Source organism: Sinohyriopsis cumingii, chromosome 1 (genome assembly GCF_028554795.1).
Source record: "Sinohyriopsis cumingii isolate HCF-2022 chromosome 1, ASM2855479v2, whole genome shotgun sequence".
Classification (NCBI taxonomy): Eukaryota; Metazoa; Mollusca; class Bivalvia; order Unionida; family Unionidae; genus Sinohyriopsis; species Sinohyriopsis cumingii.
In genome coordinates this window covers 82,008,844-82,035,884 of record NC_142961.1, presented here as the reverse complement: position 1 = coordinate 82,035,884, position 27,041 = coordinate 82,008,844, and the positions used below count along the sequence as shown (strand labels likewise).

The 27,041-nt window shown below is 34.7% G+C and overlaps 1 protein-coding gene and 1 long non-coding RNA gene across 6 annotated transcripts in view; one reads left to right on the top strand and one right to left on the bottom strand.

The window, feature by feature from the left end:
• Window positions 1-27,041, bottom strand: part of LOC149807235 (multiple PDZ domain protein-like) — a 453,425-nt gene that overhangs the window by 97,334 nt on the left and 329,050 nt on the right. For all 5 annotated transcript variants that reach the window (XM_089963870.1, XM_089963877.1, XM_089963884.1 and 2 more), the window contains 3 exons: window positions 14,529-14,623; window positions 7,676-7,742; window positions 844-960 (listed from right to left, as the gene is read on the bottom strand). In XM_089963870.1, coding sequence (XP_089819996.1) covers window positions 844-960; window positions 7,676-7,742; window positions 14,529-14,623 — 279 coding nt within the window. The remainder of the gene's footprint in view (window positions 1-843; window positions 961-7,675; window positions 7,743-14,528; window positions 14,624-27,041) is intronic.
• On the top strand, window positions 4,029-18,859 carry LOC149807236 (uncharacterized). Its single transcript, XR_016422046.1, has 2 exons — window positions 4,029-4,086; window positions 18,516-18,859. It is a non-coding gene; the product is annotated as an uncharacterized LOC149807236 (long non-coding RNA).

Here is a 27,041-nt window from a genome sequence, read left to right as displayed (position 1 = left end):
TTCATGATATCTTTTTAAATCTTAAATTTAATTTTGGGCTTTGTACTCTAACTCCCACCAATATTTTTATTTGAATCAGATAGTTAGGTTATCAATTCTTCAGAGAGTATTTTCCATGATGCTATACATGAGCCTGATTTCAATATGGAAAAAGTGCTTATAGATTAAAGTTGCAACTTTATTCCATATGGAATTATCACTTGCGGTGAAGTACTTATAGAATTGATATGGAATAAATTGTCTGATTCCATAAGTTTTTCAGTCCATACGGATTCCTGAAGTATTCCATACAGAATCCACGAGAAATTTCTGTATGGGGAATAATTGCAGAAAATATGTCTAGATATACTGTGATAAGAAAAAATGTCTGTGATGTTGCTTGGATACTGTTCCAATGAATCAATTATTCAAAATAGAGACCGATAAATCATTTTATAGTCCTACATAGGTCTGATGGCCAATTGTTGAATACCATGCAGGAGACCAAATTACCATCAGCAAGAGAATCAGCTTATAGACAAAATCTAAGTAGAAAATCTGTGTCACAAACAAAATGTTACGAGTTTTTCATGTGCTATGTAACAGCTTAGTTGATCTCAGTGCCATAAACACGTGTGTCTTAAAACAGTGCTTGGTAAGAATGTATACTTGTTGATCACTACACTTCTGGGTCAAGCAGTTATTTTGTCAACATAAATATTAAATATTTACATTCCTATGGAACTCTTATGTGCTATCAGTCCACTGTATATCTCTACCAGACACTCACTGACAGAAATCTCAAGGAGATATATGATTCTGATTGAACATAATTAGAAACATAGCAGTCGTTAAATTACTGACCTTGTTCAAGTCAATGACCTGTATGACATCATGCATAGAAATTGGACTGGATCCCTGACTTTTTCCTTCTGATTTTGTGCTGATAGTTATAGGTTCTGTTCCTGAACCAGTCTTGTCCTGCAAATGAACAATGTTTCTTATAAAGTCTTGAAAAATATCATTTGAAAATATTTTGTTTTTGAAAACTGATCATGCCAATTAGTTTAAGGGAAGTATGAAAGCCTTTTCTTTTTGTATTAGTGATTACTGGAAAAAATATATACATGTACTCAATACCCACTAAATATAAATTATTGAAATTACGGAAAATATCATTGAAAATGAAATCATAAGCTGATGGTTTTAAACTGTACAAGGATTTTTTTATATGCAACTAAACAAAAAGGAAGCAGTTCTTGTACATATCTAGAATAAACTGAATCAAGTGTAAACCTCACACAAAATGGTTCTGGCTAAAGAAAAGGAAGAAACTAATCATAGAGAAAATGAGTTTTCCCCCTCTTTCTATATATTGATTAGAGAAGATCATAAAAAATACTCACTGACAATCACTCACACAAGAAACTCACTGAAAGTACAAACATTCACTGACACTACACTCATTGCAAGTACAAAAACTCACTGATAATACACTCACTAACAGTATAAATATGCTGATTACAAATTCTCACCAACTGTACAAATATTTACTGACAGTACAAATATTCACTGACAGTACAAAACACTCACTGACAGTACAAAAACTCATTGAAAGTACAAATGAGCCAATGGTGGTTAATTCCTGAAGAACTTCGTAAACTACATTAAACTCGGTATAATCTTCACTCTGGAGCCAAAGTTTGCTTCAAGATGACATTAGGTTTGAAGACCATAGAGAATGATATTGTCTGTAATTTAATAACAGTGACAGAAAATATGGTTCTCATCTTATGTGTGTGTGCGTGTGATTAGGATTTTTAATGTAGCTTTAACAATTTTTAAGTCATATCACTATGATGTCTGCAGTGTGGCAGTTTATAGTGATGTCTAGCACTGGGGCATCATGCCGCAGACACATAGCATGATGTCCCACCTAGTAACATTATCCTGACACCAGGCCCACCAGTCCTAACACTAACCTCTTAATGCTGAGTGCCAAGCGAGGCAGCTGTTAGTACCATTTTTGAAAGTCTTTGGTATGACTCGGCCGGGGTTTGAACCCACGACCTCCCACTTCCGAAGCGGACGCTCTAACCACTAGGCCACCTAAGCGGTATTCCCATCTTATGAGGCCATCATTTGTGCCTCATTGAGAGTGTCCTCTTATGATGGAACAAAATGCATTTCTGTGCAACCATGCTTTTTTTGAATGCATACCTCTTAATACAGTACTTCGGCTCCTCAGATATTTATTATTTTTCTTAATTTCACTTGTTTATTTAACTTCAATGCAAAGGACATCTGTCGACAAAGTATTTTCGCAGTACCTAGGGTGTCCTTTATGCACATATTTAGCTACGTTTGATGCTGATCAAGTAGGCCATTTTTGATAGCATCGCTGCAAGTAGGTGTCAGCGTACTTGTTAGGCATTGGTAGGTACTGAACTGAAAATCATACTGTGATAAATTGTAATATCAAGTTAAATACTGCAATATTATTGTGATATATTGATTTGAGGGGGAAAACCCACCACCATTTTTCAATTAGGTGATTGTAAACTCTTGTACAATAATATAAAAAATAGCTAACATGTAGCAAAAGATCGTAAGATGGTGATTAGGACAAGTAATTGCTTTGGACAAGCCAGACTCAAGATCATAAAACAGCAAATTGTCCTGGTTAGTACATGCTTTCGACAAGCCAGACTAAATAAGATTTAAGCCCTTTGTAATTTCATTACAAAAATTAACATTAGCATCATATACTCTGCATAATGGAATTACTCTGATAATCTTCCCATATGCGACAATCTAAAGCCCATAATGCTGTTGTTGTTGTAGGGTTTAACACCATTTTTCAGCACACGATAGAAAGCCCATAATGCAAACCTTGCTCTACATTTTTCCACAACATCATGATACTGGGCTATGAGTATACATGGGACAGAAATTAGACATGTCAGGACAGATCAATTAGACATGTCAGGACAGATCAATTAGACATGTCAGGACAGATCAATTTACAAAATTTGGTCCAGAATTTTGACCTCAAAAGAGGGAGGATTTTTATCGACCCAATTTTTAGCATGCAGAGGGACAAAAATTTTAACTCGAAAAATTTACATTCTTCAAAATACTAAAATATGCACATCATCCCATCAAATGAATCCTTTCCTCGCAACTTGCTGCCATTCATACTCGTTTTATATGTATCACAAGTATTTTTAGCATTTCTATGGAGATCATTGCCTGGATGATAGTGGTGGCAGTCCCTATCATTGCTGATCTTAACACTTAGGAGATGATGTACTGTTACTGGATCCAGGCTGTGTGGTCTAAAATGCTCACTGTGCCAGATCATTGCCATCTTAACTCTGTCTGTGCAGGTTCAAGTCTTGGATTCAGCCTATGTGGGTATGTGAGTAAGCATTGTCAGTAGCTTCTTGTGGGTTGGTGGTTCTTTCTGGGGGGTTTTCTGGTTTCTTCCTTCACTGTTTATACTGGCTGCCATGTATAGCCTATCTTGTGCTGAAAAATGGCATTAAACCCTACAACAACAAGAACAACAACAACAACAAATGGATCCTGGTTTTCTGTTAGTCTGAATTTTCCTCAAAATGAAAAATGCCCTTTTATGTATCTTGACTGGAATGTGTCAATGTCAGTATAACTACTGATTCCTTCAAGAAGTTTAAACCAGCCTGATTGCTGGCTAGAACTTCTCAAGATTGGTACTGTCTGGATTTAATTTCCTATTGTTTTAATGTCAGTAAGATTCTTCACATGAAGCACAAACACATACATTATACTGTCACATACTTTGTCACATTAAGTCTAACTGCAGACATCTTTGTTCTTATAGCATCATTATCATCACGTAAAAATGACAATCAAATCAGAAAATGATTATCTCTTACGAGTATTATGAACTGAGACAGAGTCCTCATTCACCTCAGGCATGATGGATTACAACTGGATTCAGTGACATGTACTTTGAACTTAGACAGAGTCCTCATTCATCTCAGGCATGATGGATTACAATTGGATTCAGTGACATGTACTTTAGGATAGTTTACATTCATGCTTACAATGGATCAAATCAAGGTTAGTGGTATTAATGTCAGTTTTTGCAATATAATTTTTCATAGGTGGTGTCAAACTGGTCATGTTTTGCAGATGGTCACTAACAAGAGATTATGTCTGGCTATAAAGTTGACAAATAGTGTCGTAGCACATCTGTCTTTATCCACATTTGATGCACATTCTGCAAACAGGAATTTCAGTGACAGATTATTTGTCATTGTGGTTAATATGATTTTATGGGCTTGGGATTCTACATGAAACATGATGTCATTTTTGATACAGTAACAGACTTTAAAATAGCTTTAATGGAAAAGCAGAATGCATATTTATGTCCCTTTGAATGTGATTGCTTTCAGGGGAATTCACATTTTGAACCATCATTGGATTTTGTGATATTTCTGTTGCTTGGAATTTGGTATTTTTACATTAGCACTCTTAGATATCTCAACATACTGTGAACACTGCAGTCAAACCGATTAAGTTTTATGCCACCTGAGTTCCTGAATAATTGAACTATAATCAATTAACATCTTTAATACAGTCCCAATTAGTTTGGATTATACACAGTATAACCTGTAATCCATGTCGAAACTGACACATCTTGTGCAATCAGATTCCAAGTAATGTTTATTATTTTATGCTGATTGTGCTCTTTTGCAACCCAGCAATATCTAATTAACATCTTTAATCCTTTCCAAATTAATTCTGCTCACACAGTATAATACACTCTGACAAACTTCAAATAATTAAATCAATCAACCGTGGTGACAGGATCCAAGGGTACAATTAGCAACTACATGGTTTATCACAAGATCATGGGCAGTACTACCATAACTATACTACTAGGGAACCAGAACGTGTGAAGATATTTTTTTTCACTAATAGTTTTGAGGGAAGCTAGACACCCTTATACTCAGAAGAAAAAATTCCATGCAGGAGATTCACATATATGCACGAGGTAATAGAATACCTTTATACATTAAGAATATATCCTCATATCCCTGTGATCATACTCGTATACACTAGTACTATGTCCTCAAAGCCCTGTGGTCATACTTATATACACTAAGACTATATCCACAATGCCCTGTGGTCATATTCATATAAACTAAGACTATATCCTCATAGCCCTGTGGTCATACTTGTATACGCTAAGACTAAAATCTCATATCCCTGTGGTCATACTTGTATATACTAAGACTCAAATCTCATATCCCTGTGTCATACTTGTATATACTAAGACTAAAATCTCATATCCCTGTGGTCATACTCCTATTCACTAGTACTATATTCTCATATCCCTGTGGTCATACTCAGCCTGATGATATTGTTACCAGGTAGCTTTAAGTCGAGGTAGATCAGTGATCAATATTAATAAAGAGCTTATTCAGTGATACTTAAGTACACCTCTTCCTTGATAACTCGCGCACAATGGGGTCCACAAACACAGACTGCACTATAAGCAAGGAGCGAGTTACCGAGGGACCTCCAAAAATTGAAAACAAATCGCTTTGACATCGAGAAAACTGGGGGGGGGGGAAAGTGGCTTTAGGGAACTGGGCTATTCATTGATTGAATCCTCATTTTACAATCATGTCGATAATAATTTTTAATAAAGTGCTTTTTCTAATGAAGTTGTTCATTATTCTGTTTAAATAACATTTATTTTCAAAATGTCCAACATATGAAAGATCATTCCAACTGGTTTCAACAAGCATCACGTGTACACGAAAAATAATCTGTCTATTACGTCACTGCTTTTTGTTTTCTTGATGAGTCTGGTTCCCCTGGTGGTGTTTAATATTATCCTGCCAAATCGGAAGTCCTAATAGAGCAGGGACCTAGACTAACTGTTGATACACCACCAAACAAGAATCCTTTTTTCTTCAAAAACACACAACATTTATTTCGTGAAACAATCGTCTATGTTTAAACTAAACTTTTGTATTGTTCAATTTAGTACAATATTGATGTCGTGATTTCATTGGAAGTAATAATGAAACTTCTTATCATCCTTGAGAATATTTCTCAGTCCCAGTTCAAGAATTCACTGAAACTCGCTTGCCCACAATGATCTGTATCTGTGAAATCAAGCTCTTTATTTTACGAGATATTCATTTTGCTTGGCTGCCTTGTTATCTTTGATCACAGTTATGAAAGAGTCAGTTAATTTAAGGTAGTTTATGTTACATACACAATAACATTTATAAGCGTTCAATTGATCTAATTTAAGTTCACCCAACATATGAATGGGGTCGCTAGATTTTAAGTTTGTTCGATTTTCGTGCCTTTTAACTTTTCTTTTATTCCACCATCCTTTTTTTGACTCAAAAGACATAATTAACGTGATAATACAAAGGAGGCCAACTCTGAATTCAGTGCAACAATACAACAAATACTTCCGCAAGTCAGTTATTAAAACATGGTCGGCACTTAATTAGGTTCTCAGAGCAATGCTCGCATACATAGCTGTTACTGTAGATTGACACATATTACGTTTAATTTCAAGAGGACACATTGCATTTATGATGATTACACTTAAAAGAAACTGAAAGATAGAACTAGAATACAAATCTCAATTGATAAAATAACTTTTTAATTTGTATTTATTTATTAAAGTATTGCCTCCACTCGGCGTAAGTGACATTTTCATTGATCAAAATTTCCTTACATATTGTTAATTGCATTATACTAGGAATGTTGTATGGAAAGAAAATGTAAAAAAATTTATGACCTACTTTTAAATTTGATATTTCATAGCGTTGATTAAAATTTCCAGGTCCTATCTACAGTTTTCGACAATAAAATGAGCGATATATCAAAGTTTCCATTACCAATTTTAATCACGATTTTCTTCAAGTTCAACAAATCTGGATCAATTTTTGGAGTATTTTCTGGTTTAAAAATGGGATCCATGCCTGTACCCGTGTTATAAGCGGGTTCGCAAGTTAACAGAGTGCGAGTTATCGAGGGAGTGGTGTAATAGGATACTTAAGTAATAGGAACTTTCGTACTGATGAAAAGTCATCATTATGGAATTATTTTTATTCAGAATACACTTATGACATTTGATTATGACAAATTTGCTAATAATTTTATGAAAATAATGTACTTTCATAAGAAAATTTTTCATATGTTATATCAGTATCATATTATACTGATATAATACATTAATACTGCATGTTATACCAATATCATTAATAGTGCAAGTTTTGTTCTGTCAGGTTCATACCATGAAATACCATATTTAATATGATCACAGACCACTAGGATGATGATTAAACAGAATTTAGTTTACAGAGGTTTCAGACTTGACAAGTTACTATGTAACATTAAAAATCCATTTCTTCAATAATAAAAATTTACATGAACTGTAAGTTTGAAGTTTATTGGTCCTGAAAAAAAAAGTGAGGTCCTGCTGAAATAAAAAACACAAATGAAATTATGGCAATTATCAATCTTATTAACTTAAAAATGTAAATGCAAAATGTGTGAATCCCTTGGTGATTAATTTGTCTTGTGATATTTTCTTTACTTGGAAGTTTTAACTTGACAAGAATGGCTACCTTCTTGTTTGGAATATCAGAAGTAAGGCCAATGCAATACTTACATCTTTTAGTAACTTTGGTGATACTGTCAGAGGCTTGACAGCCATGTGCTCTATAAAATCTGGCCTTCTGCAAGATCAGAAAAAAAAAAAACTTCTTAAAATTGCAATTTCATTCTATAGTATGCATCCGATTATGTGATGGGTTTAAGTATGTTCCAATAAATGTGATGTTAAGATATATGTGCCTTTATACAAAAGTCTCCTAAGGTCTGATGCTCTACTGGGTGAAAATAATTTTCAGGAATTCAAGATAAGACCATTCTTTTCCTTTTAACTGTCAAGTGTTCAAATTAGCTGCTGTGGTTCACATAATGGATATCAGCTAGGCAACATTTTCACTTAAGACCAGCTGGATATTCATACAAAGCTTTCTGGTGAAAACTCCACTTTATTATGATTTTCTGTTCCAGCAGAGTTGTCATAACAAGATTTTCTAAGATGGCTGCCATGGTGGCCATTTTGGATGTCATGTTGGCTTTTTTTACATTCAGGACCAAGCTAGATATCATACAAAGTCTTTAAGTGAAAACCCCATATTGATGTTACCATCCATGAAAGAAGAATAGTGATACATAACAAGATTTTCAAGATGGCTGCAATGGCCAATATACTGGATCTGAAATCAGCACCATTTTCAATTAGGACCAATTAGGCATCATAAAGAAGGAAGTCATTCATATGACCATCGATGTAGGTGGAGTAGCAATAGCAAGATTTTCAAGATGGCTTCAGTGGTGGCCATAATGGATATCATATAGGTACCATTTTCAATTAGGACCAAATAGACATCGAAAGAAGTATTTGAGTGAAAACACAATAATGATATGACCATCCAGGTGGATTAGCAATAAAAAGATTTTCAAGATGGCCACCATGGCAGCTATTGGTACCATTTACATTTAGTACCAAATACATATCATAAAAAGTCTTTTAGCAAAAACATGTTGATATGACCATCCATTCAGGAGAAGTAACATTAAGATTTTCAAGATGGCTACTATCGTGGCCATATTGGGTGTCCAAGAAGCACCACTTTCATTTAGGACCTACTAGACTATGGGGTGAACGTGTGTGTGTAATGTTTCAAGACAATCCTGGAAGTAGTTTAGTTGCAATAAAAATCTTGAGCTAATGGACTGATGATGATGGACAACAGACAATCCCATACGCTCTTCTGGTTACCACCAGTGGAGCTAAAAACTGCATGAAACTTATACTAATTAGATTGGGTCATACATTGCATTATGCTACAAGACAAACGGGAAACACCTAAAAAAAATTCTGAGCAGAGTGATGTCTTCATCAGGAGCTGACAATAATAATTACCAAGTTTCATGGCGATCCATTAATACATTGTTGGACTAGTTGCATTAATGAGATTGTGTCATAAAATCAGTTAAGTTAAAAGACAGAAACAGCAATAACTCTAAAAAGAATTGTAGTATCAAAGTTGTTGATATGCATAATGGGTAATGTTCATATTATTTACCAACTTTGATGGTAATCCTTTAAAACTGGGGGTCTAGGTGTGTTAACAATGTATTATTGTATTTGACACAGCTACAAGACTATCATTATTAAATTATTGTATCTGACACAGTTACAAGACTATCATTATTAAATTACCGTATCTGACACAGTTACAAGACTATTATTATTAAATTATTGTATCTGACACAGTTACAAGACTATCATTATTAAATTATTGTATCCGACACAGTTACAAGACTATCATTATTAAATTATTGTATCCGACACACTTACAAGACTATCATTATTAAATTATTGTATCTGACACAGTTACAAGACTATTATTATTAAATTATTGTATCTGACACAGTTACAAGACTATCATTATTAAATTATTGTATCCGACACAGTTACAAGACTATCATTATTAAATTATTGTATCCGACACACTTACAAGACTATCATTATTAAATTATTGTATCTGATGCAGTTACAAGACTATCATTATTAAATTATTGTATCTGACACAGTTACAAGATTAACATTATTGTATTGTTGTTTCCTACATAGTTACAAGATAGAAAAAGGAAATTCCAAGATTGAATATAAGACCATTTCTTACATTTTAACACATCTGTGGCAGACATAATGGATGTCAGATTGGCACCATATCCATTTAGGACCAAATAGGCATCATCTGAGGTCCTTTGGCAAAACTGCATCTCAATATGACAATCAATTCAAGGGGAATAGCAATAAGAAGATTTGCAAGACAGCCATGGTGGCAGCCATATTGGATGTACATTTGGCACCATTTTTATTTATGAACAACTAGACCATAGGATAAATGTGTATGTCATTACAGTCCTTCAAATAGTTTAGGAGCAGGAGAAATAACAAAAATGTAATGGATGACAGATGAAAACACAATCCCATAAGCTCTTTTGAGTGAGTGAGCGAGCTAGCTAGTGAGCGAGTGAATGTGCGATGGATGGATGGACTGACAGATGGATGTATCGACATGTGGCTTTGTATATACTCTAAATGAAAGGGGTATTCATGCATAAATCTGACACATAATATCAAAGAACAGAAAGTATTTTAAATAATGTTCAAGGCCTGGCATTAAGAGAAAGAATTACAGTGAAATATAAACCCATTATAATGTCCACTATTTGCAAATATATGTACATGTATACTGTTCAATATGAAAATTCTTACCTGCTATATGCTGTATTTTTTTTATACCCATTGACACACAAATGGTATTTCACAAAGTTCATGATTTTGAAAAAACACATCAATAACACCTTGGATACAATACTGTGTAAGAATCCATATATAAGCCTAAATTTCAGTTATTAACTAGTTTAACATTTTACATTTATACTGGGTTGAATGATGCATTTTTGACTTGGTACTTAATGATACACCATTTTATTTATTTGATTGCCAAAGTCTACACTTCAGATGTTTTGTTGTCCATTGAAGTGAGATTGTTTTACTGGCAGTCAACCTGTACCGTCACTTGAAAGCACAAAGAAAAATAACAACTAGAAATGAAATTCTGATTTATTGTAGATCTAACAGGTGTAAACTATTTTTCAAGTACCTTTAGAGAAAGGTATGTATGTACCATATACAATCACTTATAAGTAAGGTCTGACTGCAAACAACATAGACCCTGACCTGCTGTTGCATAATTAAGCAGCAGATCAGAGTCTATGTTGCCTGTAATGCTTATTAATCCTAACAATTGCAAATACCCAGATATGCAGGCACACCATGCAATGGCAGAACTGTGTCTATACAGCTGGATTTTACTTACATGCGAGTATATACTGAAAAAATGTGGAGAAATTAGTCAACTATGTATTGCTACACCTAAAACACCTGAAAACAATTATCTCAAGGCTACCAATATACATTAACTCTGATTTTATCTATGACCTGATTACAAATTTACTAAATATACAACTAAAGTAACTAGTATAATGATCAACTGAGAAAGCTGACTGATCCAGCAGTAATACGATGTAAGTACACTGTATGTAGAAGGATTTAAACACATGAGCATCAAGCTATATGCTGGCAAATAAAATGAAACGATTGAAAAATGTAAATACTGTTTTAAAGAACTGCAAAAATCGCAACAAAATTAGGAAGATAAACCATTCCTAAAAAATTTAACACAAAGTACTATAAAGTAAATGGTAAAGCTATTGAAATTCTGTACAAGATATAAAGAATAAAGGTAAAAAGTATAAAAATCCTTGAATCACTGGGCCAAAATTTGTAATATAAACAGAAATCCTAAATAAATTCTGTTATTTTCTCTGGTAGTACATCATTATAAAGTTTCTCAATTGATCAGGATAAATGTCATTAACTGGAGTCCAAAAAAACGACCATTTCAGTTTTCAAGAAAAATGGCTTCATTATATAGATAAAAGCTGACTTGTGTATAGATGGTTATGTGTGTGTTTGTGTGTGTGTATGTATGTGTGTGTTTTAGATTTAGATTTTTAATATAGCTTTAACAATTTTAGTCATATCACTACAATATTTGCAGCGTGGCAGTTTACATTGATGTTAACAGATAAAAACTAACATGTATAGATGGGTGCATGTGTATGTGCGTGATTTAGATTTTTAATGTAGCTTTAACAATTTTAGTCAAATTGCTACAATGTCTGCAGTGTGGCAATTTACAGTGATGTCTAGCACTGGGGCATAATATGCCTCAGACATGTAGCATCATGTCCCACCCAGTCACATTATCCTGACACCAGGTCAACCAGTCCAAACACTAACCTCTTCATGGGTGAAGTTTGATGATGTCATCAAATCTGTATATTCCTTGCTTATTTAATCAACTGTGCATCAACATTATATATAAATTAAAAAATTAGCAATTCCTTGACAATTTGTAAGAAATTTCCAAAACCCTTGTTAATGGGTGAAGTTTGATGATGTCATCAAATTTGAATATTTGTTGCATATTTAATCAATTACACATCCACATTTCTGGCCAACATGAAAAAAATCTCCATGGGTTAATGAATTATTGCTGAGAACCAAGTGAGGCCACCCTTAGTACCATATTTATAAGTCTTTGGTATGACTTGGTCACAGTTCAAACCTGTGACCTCCTGCATCTAAGGCAGACATTTTAACCACTTAGGCCACTAAAGCAGAGTGTATACCGGTAGATGGGATTTCTTTAATTTCAAAAATGGTTAACATAATAAAATGACCATAATGATAGTTGTGATTGTGCATAAATCCAAGCCTGGTCCGAGGGCAAGGCGAACGAGGCAACCACCTTGGGCCTCGTTTGGTCATTAGTTTTTCCTAATTGTTTAAATACTATAGCCACAGAACACATAACACAATAGGTGTGAAATATTTATATTTCGAAAATTCTTTAACTTAATGATTGATTGTCCCAGGGTCTGTACTAAAGGCATTTCATCAGTCCCTCACACCAGGTGGCTTGTAACTATATTATGTCACAGTGTGTCAGCACACCATATTTTAGAACAACATATGTGAAGCCTAGACCTGCATTAAGAAAAAACGATACTAGCAATATTAAGTAACTTATATTATCATCATCCATATTTGAGCTTTTTGTGGGATAAGATCGAATTTCACTATCTGACTTTACTCCAAACGCCCATTAATTAGATGTTATCTAATTTTGAAGCATCAAGTTAGCATGTTGTCAACTAATACATGAAATTAATTTCTGACAACCCTAGAGTGGGATAAAATACTGCTGTTGGGTAAGATTCAGCAGTCTAGATTTCTGTTTAAATTTATAATGATCTTTTTATATAAATACTTAGTTAGAGAGGACACCAGATGATGATATATTTCATGCTAACACTAAAACAGTGACCAATCCAAAACTGAAAATGGCACATTTTTGGATACATTTATTAATTAGGTATATAAAAGTTTGTTGTTTGGTGCCAACCTGCTACATCGCCTTTGAAACATTTTATGTTAAATTTTGCAAATAAATGGCTGCCATGTTAAACTCTGAATCAGAATTCCCGGATCTCTCCTTCACTGATATGCATGGATCTTACTCATTTTCAACCCCATCCAAGACCTTGATGATTTAAAGCCCATACAGTTTGATCAAAATCAGACCAGAAATATGGTTTACAGTGTGGTAACAAGCCCAGACAATTTAACACTTAATTCTTACATTGGTTCTCCCTCATTACTGAACTAATCTGAGATCTTTATGACTTAAGCCTATATTCCGAGTTGGATCAAAATTGGATCAGAAATGTGGCTTTGAAAGGTTTACCAAGCTGAGCTAATCAAATGCATGTTCGCCTCATTCGTCTGGATGGATCTAGCTACTTACCAAACTTGCTTGAGAGCTTTATGATAAAGCATATATTTAAAATTTTGTCAAAATTAGATCAGAAATATGAACTCCAGAGTGATAAAAAGGTCAACCAAACTGATGCATGATTACCTCATTAATATGCACAACTCTCACTCGTATTTAAAGTCATCCAAGGTTTGATGACATAAACCTATATTCCAAGTCTGACTAAAATCAAATACGGATTCCAGAGTATGGATGAATGCATGATGGAAGCAGGGCCATACCATAATCTCATATGGTCAATTAGCATAGTATACACAATAATGCATGCAACCACATTAAACAAAAGAGTTACACATTACATATATAAGTAAAACAGGACATCTTGATTAACTAGGATTATCAATAATGCCTGTTAGTAGCTAATTTCTTACGAGGTCCCAGTAAAGCTTTTTCTACTTTGCCCTAACACTGCCATGGAGACACTGTAACTCAAATATTTGCCTTAGAGACACTGTAACTTGGTTATCTGCCATCGAGACACTGTAGCTCAATTATCTGCCATGGAGACACTGTAACTAAGTTATTTGCCATGGAGACAATGTAAATCAATTATTGCCATGGAGACACTGTAACTCAATTATTTGCCATGGAGATACTGTAACTTGGTTATTTGCCATGGAGAGACTGTAACTCAATTATTTGCCATGGAGACATTGTAACTTGGTTATTAGCCAAGGAGACACTTCTAGCTAAATTATTTGTCATCGAGACACTTTAACTCAATTATCTGCCATGGAGACATTGCAACTCGTTTTTTGCCATGCAGACACTAACTCAACTATTTGCCATGGAGACACTGTAACTTAATTATTTATTATATCCTGGCACATATTAATCAGAGAATTTGATAATGGAAAATAATAAAGTCAGTTTCTTTTGGTAATAGATCTAGCTGAAAACATGCAAATCCATTTCTTTCGGTGCTAGATCTAGCTGATAACATGTAATAAATAAATAAGTAAAACTTACCGCCGCAAGACAATCTTTACTGTTGGCGTCTGCAGACCTTTGATGATAGATGATGCATTCAAGTGACTTCGTCCCACCAACACATGACCATTTACCTGCAAATATTGAGTCATTTTGTATGTAGTGATTCCTCACTATAAATCCCCACAATACAATGCTACACAATTTATTTCACTTAATGTTCTTGTCTCATGAGAACAATAATTAGGATCTGTTCTATAACTGACAATTTAGAGGGAAAATTTAGAAAGGGGGGGTTAATGAAGAAATAAAGGAGGACTGTATAATATGCTGAGTGATCTTGCTCATGTTTGATTTTGTGAATCGTTTTGTTTTTTACTGCTGAATTCGAATAAGAAATGATTTTGAATATCTCAGTTTAAGGAAGAAAATCTGAGATGCTGAGATACTTAGAGAAAGTGGGCCAGATTCAAAGGTACACTGAAGTTTCATTAAAATATTTTTATTGGTTCAAAAGTTATACCTGTACATGGATGGAGATCACTGATCTATATTTTTACTTCCTGTGACCCAGACTTGAGACACAGGGGTGGGTGGGTGTGGGTGGAGTGGGGCATAGCTTTTATATTTGACACAATGAATGATCATGATATACAACTGGTTAAAGTCTAAAATCTGCTGGGCAAGGATGGAAGTCAAGGTTACATTTCACTGAAGTGACCTTCACCTTGAGGCATGGATCATTCATATGATATGTGACACACTGTCAATACATGATATAGTAATGGCTAAACTTTTATTAAAATATCTTCAGTGATTAAAAAGTTATATCTCAGACTAGGTTACATGTCATGGTATTACATTTTTTTGATAGCTGTGACCTTAATTTTGAGTTTGGGACATGGCTATGGTATGTTATACATTGTCGATTATGATATATATTTAGGAAATGTTTCATGAAACATCTTGAGAGCTTCAAAGGTTACACTGCAAACAAACATACAATCAGAGAATTACATTTTCCCTTGTTGTAACCTTGACAATTAGGTAGATGTCATGGCTATAGTATGCAACACACAACCTAGTCATGATATATATTTGGACACTCCATAACAAAGAAATCTGCAAGACCACCCACACCATAATACAGAGATCTGTATCACACCAACTTCATAAGAGATTTGCAAACACCCCACTCAACATTACACACTTAGAATATCCCAACTCTTGCAATACTCACAATCCATAACACAGATCTGTAACAGGCCCACAGATTAACAAACCCCATTCCATATCACTGAGATTTCCAACACCACCACTCCATATCACTGAGATTTCCAACATCCCCGCTCCATAATACAAAGATTTACAACACCCCCACTATAACTCTGAGAATTACAACACCCGCACTCAATAACACTGAAATTAATTTTTTTTAAACCAATCCATAACAGTGATTGACACCTCCACCCTATAACTCTGAGATTAACAACACCCCCACTATATAACACTGACATTAACACCCCCACTCTATAAAGAGATAAACAACACTCCTACTTCATAACACTGAGATTTCTAACACATCCACTCCATAGCAGAGATTAACTTCCAAACTCCATAACAGAGAGATAAACAACAGTCCCACTCCATAACACTGAGATAAACAACACCCCCACTGAGTAAGACAGCTTAACACCCCCACCCAATAACACGGAGATTACCCCTGCCCAACTCCATAATGTTAAAGATTTACAACACCCCAACTCCATAATGTGGCAATTAACAACACCCCTGCTCCATAATAGAGAGATCTGTGACAACCCCATTGGCTTTATAATATCCAGTGGCAACCTTTTGATAAACAAAATGAATGCCCATGTAAATGCCCATTTATGCTTGCACTGTGGCTAACGAGTCAGGGATGTGAATATTTCTGACTATGTATTGGAGTAAGCAACTAACGATACTTCAGCTGGTTGTTTTAACAATCACAATTATCACTACGATTAGTGTTTGTATATCACAAATTCACGATGACAAAATTTAAATAATAATGAAAGGTCATTTGATGAATTTGAACCTAAGACTGTTAAAGACGTCTACAACAAATATTTCATTCTCATCAGACACAGAAGTGATATCTTCATGCCATGAATGTGAACCCAAAAATCCATAATGAATGGGTTAAAACTTTAATCCAAGTTTGGTGCTGACCAGCAAAAAATGATTGCATAATAATGATGATAGTAATAATAATAATAATAATAATGCTTTATTTATAGAAGGTGACTCATTAGTCAAGGACTATTCTCCCCTGAGACCCTCTTATAGGAGAGTTTAACAATGCACATGAAGATAACAATAATTACTTTTTATTTTAACATGTTTAGTATTAAAATACTAATTTATACAATATTTGCACTTGGAGCTTGATAGTGGACTTCTTGGTGAAAAACTGAATTAGCATAGCAGTTAATCAACATCTAAGTTGGCAACTTAACCAAGAATGAGCAATTTTATTTTGTATCTATGGATATATTACTCATTTTGTAGACATGTGCCTGAAACATTTTCACTTGGATTATGGAGCTTTTACAACAGAATTTTGCAGTTAACCAATCTTAAAGACAATTATGCAACATTTTACCCACACAAATAGCACATGTTAGGTGCATTTATTACTACCTGTGGGTTCCATCCCGCGCTGCTGAAGATCAATATAAACCAGTAATCTGATGAACTAAAACAGTGAACAATTACTGGAAGGCTGGGGGGGGGGGGGGTAGCTTGGGGAATGGATGCAGATTATAATTGGGTACTTCTCTGCTCTTGTTTCCTCATTTATTTTGAATTCTTGTATACCAAAAAAATTAAATAAAATTATGCTTTATCTATGTCATGTTTGCTCAGCCACAGTTTGTAAGTTGTGTATAAACTAAGGTATTATTACAAGCCATGGTTGATGTCTAAACATTGCTTCAGACAAGAGTTAATCTCTTATGCAAGGTTACCATGACCAGAAAGAAGGCCCTACATCTTGAATCGGCACAGGCTTTTGATCAAGCGACTTCCCACCTATGTGTTACAGCTTTGTCCTAAGATCTAAGGAACCCACGAGAGAATGGGCATATTCTAAATCTGTCCTCACGTGGACACACGGCAGAAGGACATTGTCCACTAAGTTTGATTGGATCGGGTCAAAGCGACATCCAATGGGAATTGTGATAACAATTTCGATCTGAATTATAACTTCTAACTAGCAAGCGAAAATTTAGCCTCGCCTAGGAAGATTGCTGAGCAATATAAAGTTACTCTGAGGAAGCCACTCGTAATTTGGCAGAGATTCTAAGGAAAGACAAAGCTTCATAATGGTCAGTAAGTTACCTGCTCGATTTTTGCAGATTACGGCATTGTAACTGTAATTATGTGTAGTATGTATACTTAATTAATACGATCATTTAGTACGTTGAATTACCTTTGTAGTGTTTAATTTACATGAGTATTTGAGAAATAAGCTTGAGCATTATGTAAAGAATTATGTAGATTGTTATCTTGTGGTCAGAATTAATTTTTTAACTTGCTATTAGGTTACTTCATAGTAAACTATTGCATTTATGCATGTGATATGTTACATTTTACACATGCTTGAATTGTGAATTTGGATAGTGGTTGAAGCGTGTAAGATTAGTTAATATGGATGTACAGATATATCAGAACATGGATATTTGAATAATTGTGTACTTTTTATGAGCTATAATGTAAAGAAATAGTCTGATTGCTGTGATATTGTTTAGTATAATGGGATTAGGAATAAGTACTGATGTGACACAATTTTTTTATGTGTGTATGAGAAGTAATTGATACCATGCTTTTATTACGACATTTTATCATACAAGAACATATGGGTATCTCGATGTGAACAAATGCATGACCAAAGAAATTTAATAGCCTTTATCTGACGATAGGCTGTGTAAAGTGAGATGAGAGGGCTAAGGAAAATATTGTATTGTCCTTGTGTTTTCACAGGAAGCTTTTTAGAGGACAGAGAACTTCCGGTTCAGTTAAGCCCAGAGTCTCTAAGAGGGGAGATGGAATTAAGACTAACAGAGCAGTCAGAGTCAACAAATCTAGTCGGTGGAGAGAGTCGAGGAGGAGAAAAAGGAGTCAAGGAGGAGAAGGTCGAGAAGGAGGAGGTGTATAGAGAAATCAAGCAGGAGGAGGAATTTGGAGGAAGTCGGGAGGAAGAGGAGAAGGAATTGGAGGAATAGGAGAGAAGAATACATAGATGAGTAGAATACAAGGACAGGTGGAAAGCTATCTCACACTACTAATCAAGTGATGCAGTAGGCTATCACATGGTCAAGTAAAAGGAAGAGTAGTTGGGAAATTGTAATCATTTGACTTGAATTTCATTAAATTGTTTTTCGCTGAATTTCACTTTTTTGTATATTCAATCATTTAACTGTCAGCATTGCTGACTGGGGACTTGGAGCTTTACATCTATCTTTCACTAATTTAAATTCAAACCAAAATCGAGCCTGGGTGGAATTTCTATAACAATTTAAATAAATATTGGGAGCACCCCACCCCAACCAACCATAACACACCTACCACAGTGGCAGCCTAACAAAACCCGTCATGTCACAATCTAAGTGTAAGTAAACCTGTGTCTTAAAAAAATATAATCAAGAAGCACATGTAACTAAAAATTAAAAAATACAGGAACAAAAAGTGTTTTGTCTTTTAATAATTTTATGCAAGATTTCACCATTCAAAATTGTCTCCAGAAAAGAATAAAATTTGAAAAATGAACATTTTGTAGAAAAATGCATTAATCTTGTAACAAAACTAAATCAATATTGAAGAATGAATGTGAAGAAATGCATGAATCTGAACAACTAAAATACTGACTAGTAAGGGTAGCAATACAAAATTCTGGTTATTTCAGAAACTTTTTTATGTTTGATGCTGGATACTGCCATTAAATTTGAAATTATTTTTGAAAATGTTCTGCAGTCAACATAAATATTTAGTCACTTTTTAAGTGATACAAACAAAATCTACTGCATAAAAAGTGCAATAAAGTAGAATGGTATTATTTGAAAGATAGTAGTTTGCTCATGTTTAGATCCTAAATAACATCCTAAATGAGAATAAATATGGCTTGATTTAAGAGAAGATGAAGAAATGCATAAAGAAGAGAACTGATATGTATCTGACTAATGTGACAGGAAAGCTTTCCAAGTCATTTCAAAAACTGAATTTTATGCTCATGTTTAATGCTTGAACATGGACCTAACTACTCAAATTCACTATCTTAATGCTTGTGTAGTCTATAGAAAACTGTCTTTTAAATGACAGCAAATGACTTGCTTTATTACAAGAAGAAGAAATGCATAAAAAGCAAATTATGTATTTTCAAACGGACTTTTATGCAAATGACAAACCCTCGATAGAGCCCTTCAAGTTCAGAGAAGCTGTCTAAAAAGCCTGTGTAGTTTACAGAAATGCATTTTAATGATACCAGATATGACTTGATTTGGTAGAATATGAAGAATTTGCATATAACAGTAATTGGCATGTATTTGACAGATGCAACAGAAAAGTGGCTGGAGTTCTTTAAAAGATAGAATTTTAAAATTGGTTTTAGATTCTTGATCCTACCTTATTCTGTCTTAAAATGTTGTGTAGCCTAAAACAAATTATATTTAGCTTTTAATGATACCAAAAATGATGATTTATTTTATCGAACATAAAGAAATGCATGAAATAGAATCAGGCAACTATTTATTTGAAATTTGTGAAATAAAATCAGTTCAAGTTATTTCAAAGAAAGAATTGTATGCTCCTGTTGAAACTCTGGATATGACCCTTTAGATTAAAAAAAATAATCACATGTTGAAACTCTGGATATGACCCTTTAGATTAAAAAAAATAATCACATGTTGAAACCCTGGATATGACCCTTTAAATTAAAATAAGCACCTGTTGAAAACCTTGATAGGACCCTTTAAATTAAAATAAGCACCTGCTGAAACCATGAATATGGTCCTTTCAATTAAAATAAGTTCCTGTTGAAACCCTGATATGGCCCTTTAGATTAAAAATAAACTCCTGTTCAAACCCTAAATATGGCCCTTTAAATGAAAAATAAACTCCCGTTCAAACCTGGAATACGGCCCTTAAAATTAAAATAAGTTCCTGTTCAAACCCTGAATATGGCCCTTTACATGAAAACAAGTTCCTGTTGAAACTCTGGATTTGGCCCTTAATAAGGCTTGATGAAACAATGGACATGGCCTTTAAAATTAAAATTGAAACCCTTGATAGGGGCCTTAAAACTAAAATTGGTTTTATATATACTTTTATGCTCAAGTTCGACCCTGGATATATACTTAAAATTAAATCTGGTTTATATAATAGCTTGTGCAGTCTACAGAAATGTAGCTCTCAAATGGTATCAGGCATGACTTGTTGAAGAAATGCATGAAACAGAAGCAACAGAGATACTGCCCCCATGTGATAGTAGATATGATACCCACACTTTGGACTCGTAACTTTTTAAAATGAAATCTTTTTCTCAACTTCATAAAATAAAACATACAAATGATAATAAGAATTTTATTTTCAAGTTAAATACTGATGATATATTGAAACACTATCATATAATAATATCAAACAGCATTCTAAAATGAAATATGAAGATGTGTATTCCTGTGATAGATCACAATATTTTCTGCCCCCAACCAGGGGGTCTCTCGAGTGGCCGAGTGATCTAAAGGGCTCACCATTATGGATCACTGCCATCTCACCTCTGTCTGTGTGGGTTCTAATCTCAGGCTCGGCCAATGTGGGCATGTGAGAAAGCTTGCCAGTAGCTTCTTGTGGATCGGTGGTCCTTTCCTGGGTTCTTCTTCCACCATTTATAATGGCTGCCATGTATAGCCTATCTTGTGCTGAAAGATGGCATTAAACCCTACAACAATAAGCCCCCAACATGTTCTATCTTAATCATGCAGTGCCATGTAATGTTAAAAGGGATCTCTTGATCCACTGGTTATTTGTGATTTCCTGTGTTACAGATGATATAACGAATTCATAGAAACTCTTCTAACAACTATACTGAACATAAATGAAAGTAAACTTTTCACACACAATCAAGCAGCATATTTAAATTTTGTTGAAATTAAAAAAAAGATGGGATTTAATGTGCAGGAAAGGAAGCAGGCTGATCTGTCAGAAGCTGTAACTCTGCTTAATGATGAATACAGAATGTAGTCAAGGTCAAAGTGTCATCAATATCTAGCTGCATACCAAAATTGCTTGAAATCCAACAATAACTATGGGAGCTGCTATGCAGAAATGTAAATATGGCTAATGAATGTATGGAAGGAAGGATGAAAGTGAGGAAAGATGGATGGAGAAACAGGCCAAATGTAATATTCCCGCTTTTCATTTCTGCAAAATTAAATGTAAATTTCCTTCTTACATGACATATTCAAAATCTTAAACACATACTTGAATCTGATATATACATCTTGTGATGCCGAAACTACTGCTGCTGCATGAAGGTTCAAAACGTTTTACAAATCAAACCAAGTGAACCAAATCCCAATAAGGTACCTTGGCAAAAGGCAAGCCAATAATTTTCTTAAATAAGAGCTTTCCACCAGACTCACTATTCATAAACAAATCTATGAAGCTGCTAAGAAGAATGTCATAGCCCATGCAGCTAAATCAGCCCTCTACAGTACTAAGATCATGGAAAGTTCCAGTTAGGACTAGAGCTCTTCAAGATTACTAACAAGCTAATGTCAAGGAACAAATGTACACCAGTTCCAACTACCTTCTCAACAGTCGACCTTCTGGACCTGTTTGCAAATTTCTTCTGTGACAAAGTACAAACCTTCAGAGATAAGCTTGACAACACAATTTCAATTTACTCATTGTTACCATGTAGTTGTGATATAGGACTTCAGTGGCAACCGTTAGCAACATTTGAACCTGTCTCTATGGAGTTAGTACGTACAATTGTGATGAAGAGTGCACCAAAGTCAAGTGAACTTGATTTGATTCTATGATCACTGCTGTTTGAGTGCTTAGATCCAATATTGCCTTTCTAACTGATGTTATTAACACCTCTCTCTCATCTAGGGAATTCACATCATTTTTCAAAACTGCCATTGAAAAGCCTCTCCTGAAGAAACCAACACTTGACCATAATGATTTAAAGCACTATTTTCTGATCTTATTCATGTCAAAAATCTTAGAAAAAGTTGTTCTATTCCAACTTGTATCTCATCTGAATTCAAACAGTCTTTTTAGCAATGTACAGCCTGCATATCACCCTTGCCACAGTACTGAAACTACTCTTCTAAAAGTAGTTAATGACATTCTCTCTGCTTTGGATAGTGGAAAGATTATAGTCCTCACCCTCCTTGATTTGTCTGCAGCATTTGACACAATATACCATATATTACTTCACTGTCTCAAGCATGTATTTGGCATTCATAATACAGTCTTACTGTGGTTCAAGTCCTACTTGGTCAACAGGACACAAATTGTGTCTGCAAATGGAATACACTCCAGCCTAGTTGATCTATGTTGTGGTGTTCCACTGGTGTCTGTTCTTGGACCTGTTCTCTTCATTCTGTACACTCAGTAGCTCTCAACTGTCATAGATCATCATCCAGTCTCTCACCAGTTGTACGCTGATGACACCCAAATATACAAAACTAGCCACCCAACTGAAGTTGATGCTACCATCCAAGGTGTAGAGAGGTGCATTTCTGATGTGAAATCATTGATGACATGTAACAAGCTGCAGATGAATGATGATAAAACTGAGGTCATTCTGATCACAACACAAAGACTTTCTCATTCACATCCTTTACCTCAAACACTAAATATCAGCAACACCAACATTACATTCACATAGTCAGTACAAAACCTAGGTGTTACTCTCGACAGTATTCTCTCATTGCACCAACATGTCATGAACATATGCAAGGCTGCATATCTTGAGCTGAGACACATCAGCTCCATTCACAATGATCTTTCAGTTGATGCCACTAAAATACTTGTGTGTTCCTTAGTACTTTCAAGACTGGACTATTTTAACACAATTCTGTCTGGTTTGTCTCAATATCTACTCCAGAAGCTTCAAAAAGTTTAAAACACAGCTGCTCTGATCATCCTTAGAGTACCACGATCATAGCACACACACCCCCTGTACAGAACCCTACACTGGCTATCCATTCAATCCAGAATCAAACACAAAATTTGTTCTCTGTGCTTCATTTTGCTGACAGGCTCCAATCCAACATACCTATCCGACCTCACCCATGTGCACACATCAACAAGATACTTATGCTTCTCTTCTGACACTCATATTCTCATTATTCCCACTATGAAAATGAAGTCAGATGGATAATGTTCTTTTGCATACCAGGGCCCAGCAATGTGGAACGAATTGCCCACTGAACATATACACAAAGATACAGTGATGACATTCTAGAGTGCTTTTAAATCTCATCTACTTCGACTGCAAGAACAGACTTAAAGACCTAATAATGTTTCCTTACCTTAAATATTTTCAGCACGTTTTTTGCTTTCTAATTTCATGGTGTTTGTTTTTTTGTGTTGTTGCTGTTGTTGTTGTAGGGTTTAATGCCATTTTTCAGCACAAGATAGGCTATACATGGCGGCCAGTATAATTGGTGGAGGAAGAACCCTGAAAAACCCCAGGAAGAACCACCGACCCATGAGAAGCTACTGGCAGGCTTTCTTACATACCAACATCAGCTAAGCCTGAGAATCAAACTCACGCAGACAGAGGTGAGATGGCAGTGATCCATAACGGTGAGCGCTTTAGACCACTCGGCCACTCAGGGCCCCTTTTTTTTGGGTAATGATATCATTATATATGTCATTTTAGGTGTTGTCTAATGTTGTAAAGCGCTTAGAGCTTCTAAAGATTAGGCGCTATACAAAGTCCTAATTATTATATTATTATTAAGTGCATAAACTAAGTATAGGGCAAGTAAAATAAATGTCATAGCCATAGTAAGACTTCCCTAAAACATCACCTCTATAACCTGACCTCCTCTATGGACTGGTACATGTACTGACAGTTTTCAGAAATGCAGAAAGTTCTAAAAACAGGTCAATACAGGCCAAGGGGAGTAGACAGAATATTCTTGAGTACAATTTTTGGTATGACAGGTTAACGGGAGTAGACACAAAACATTCTTGTGTACATGAAAATAAATTAATACAGCAGAAATGGTCTTGTTAGACCACCTTTTATGCCAAAAATATGGGGTCTCTCAAGACAGGTGGTCTCTCATTACAAGCCAGAATACTACATAATTACTTATTCAGTACACAGAGAATGTGGTATCTCAAGAAAGGTGGTTTCTAATGGTAGTGGTCATGCAAGACAGGTTTTAGTGTATTATCTATCTACACTTATTTCAGGATGTAATTAAATCTTTATAGAGGGAAATTCAAGTTCTTCAAACATGTGAGCAAATACAGATCTATGTTCATTATCATTTAAATGGTGCATTTTTAGGTCCTTTATTACTTCCAATAGCTCCAGATGCTATAGGGATCATACCTCCATATAGTGAACATCTCTATATAATGAACAAAATATTCTGGTCCAAAAAGTCTCAAATATAATGAAAACTGTACTGTGTAAGATACATACAATGTATTTTAAAGACAATGCTTGATTAATGCTTGTGCATGATAAACATATTTGATTAACTGGGTTTAGTCTTTAAAAATTCAGAAAACTGTATATGATCATTATCTATAAGATCAATATCATAATAACTTATTGATCAATTTTCAGAAGGAAGAGATTCATAAGACAAACAATAGTTATATGGAACAGGGTCTCACCAGTGTTCATGCAATTGTGTATCCCCCCTGTCCATAATGTTGACTTGTTAAATCTTTGAGTTATATATCCACCCATATCTGACTAGCAAAATCTTAGTTATATGCATGTCCTGATCATTCTGACTTGCAAAATCTTAGTGTCTCACTGGTGTTTGCGCAAAATTATGTATCCCACAAGATGACTTGCAAAATCTTAGTGTCTCACTGGTGTTTGTGCAATTATGTACCCCACAAGATGACTTGCAAAATCTTGGTGTCTCACTGGTGTTCATGCAATTAAGTATCCCCCCCAATATCTGACTGCAAAATCAGTGTCTCACCAACGTTCTGTGCAATGATGTATCACCCTTACATCTGACTTGCAAATCGTTGTGTATCACTGGTGTTCGTGCAATGATATATTCCCTTCCAATATCTAACCTGAAAATATCACCAGTGTTCATACAATTATTATCACCCTACCCCCCAATTGACTTGCAAAATCTAAATGGTGATTGTCAATGCTGCTGTTAAAGTGATATTTATTACTCAACACACAGATGAGACAAAAACCTTGTATTCAATCAGCACATGTAAGACTGATGTGCAATTACAACTGATGTTACAAAACTGCTGAAATCAAAACAGTTTGCACGAGACAGTTAAAAGAACCAAAATAAACTGAAAGATAACAATATAAAAACACAGAGGCTAAATAGGAAATAGGTGTTGCTTCTTTTATTATTGGAGAGCTTCCAAATACAATCACAGAATGCATCCCAATACTTCCTCTTTGGATTAGAGCAATCAGTGTGCTCTTCCTACATAGTTAATCAATATTTTTTTTTATTATTACAATTGTATTTTATCAATACCATTGGATGACAACACTGAAAAGGAATTTTCATCTTTATTGCTGGGAATTCAAGCATCTCTTACATCCTGATAACTCCAGTGCTTCCATGCATTCCGATGGGAAAAATTAATTGTCAAGTCTCACAACATAAAGCAGTTTTCCATAAAATCAAAAATGTTGTTGATTTATTTTTTAGGCCTATTTACAAACTTTTTTGTCTCGCCTATTTTCCAAAGACTGATACACTTGATTTAATGGAAACAAATAAGATTTCAATCCAGATTATCATGATCTGGCAAGAACATATACAGGGACAGAAAATGTTCAATCCATCTATACTCGTGAACAAATCTAGTCAAACTGCAAGCAACATAGGTCCTTAACTCCTGTTGCATTATACATGTACATGGGTAGATCAGGGTGTATTTTGTTTGGTTTACTGATCAGCCCTAACAAACTGCACAGACCCAGATCTGGTGGTGCATTATGTGATGGCAGATCTGAGACTATGCAGCTGGATCTGCCTGACACAACCATGGAGGAAATCTATATTTTGTTTTCGGAGATATAAGGAAATATTTCATTAGTGAAGCGGAAACATTGTATTACCATGAGTGGTGAAGCTATGAGTGACAATACAAAATGTTTCCACTTCACAAGTGAAATATTTCCTAATATCTACTCAAAAAAATGTAGATTTTCTTATCATTATATACTTTTTTATGCCAAATTCATAAATTTGCATTAAAATGAATTTTTATTTTGGTACCAATCTGAATAATGGTTGTATTACGACATCAATGAAA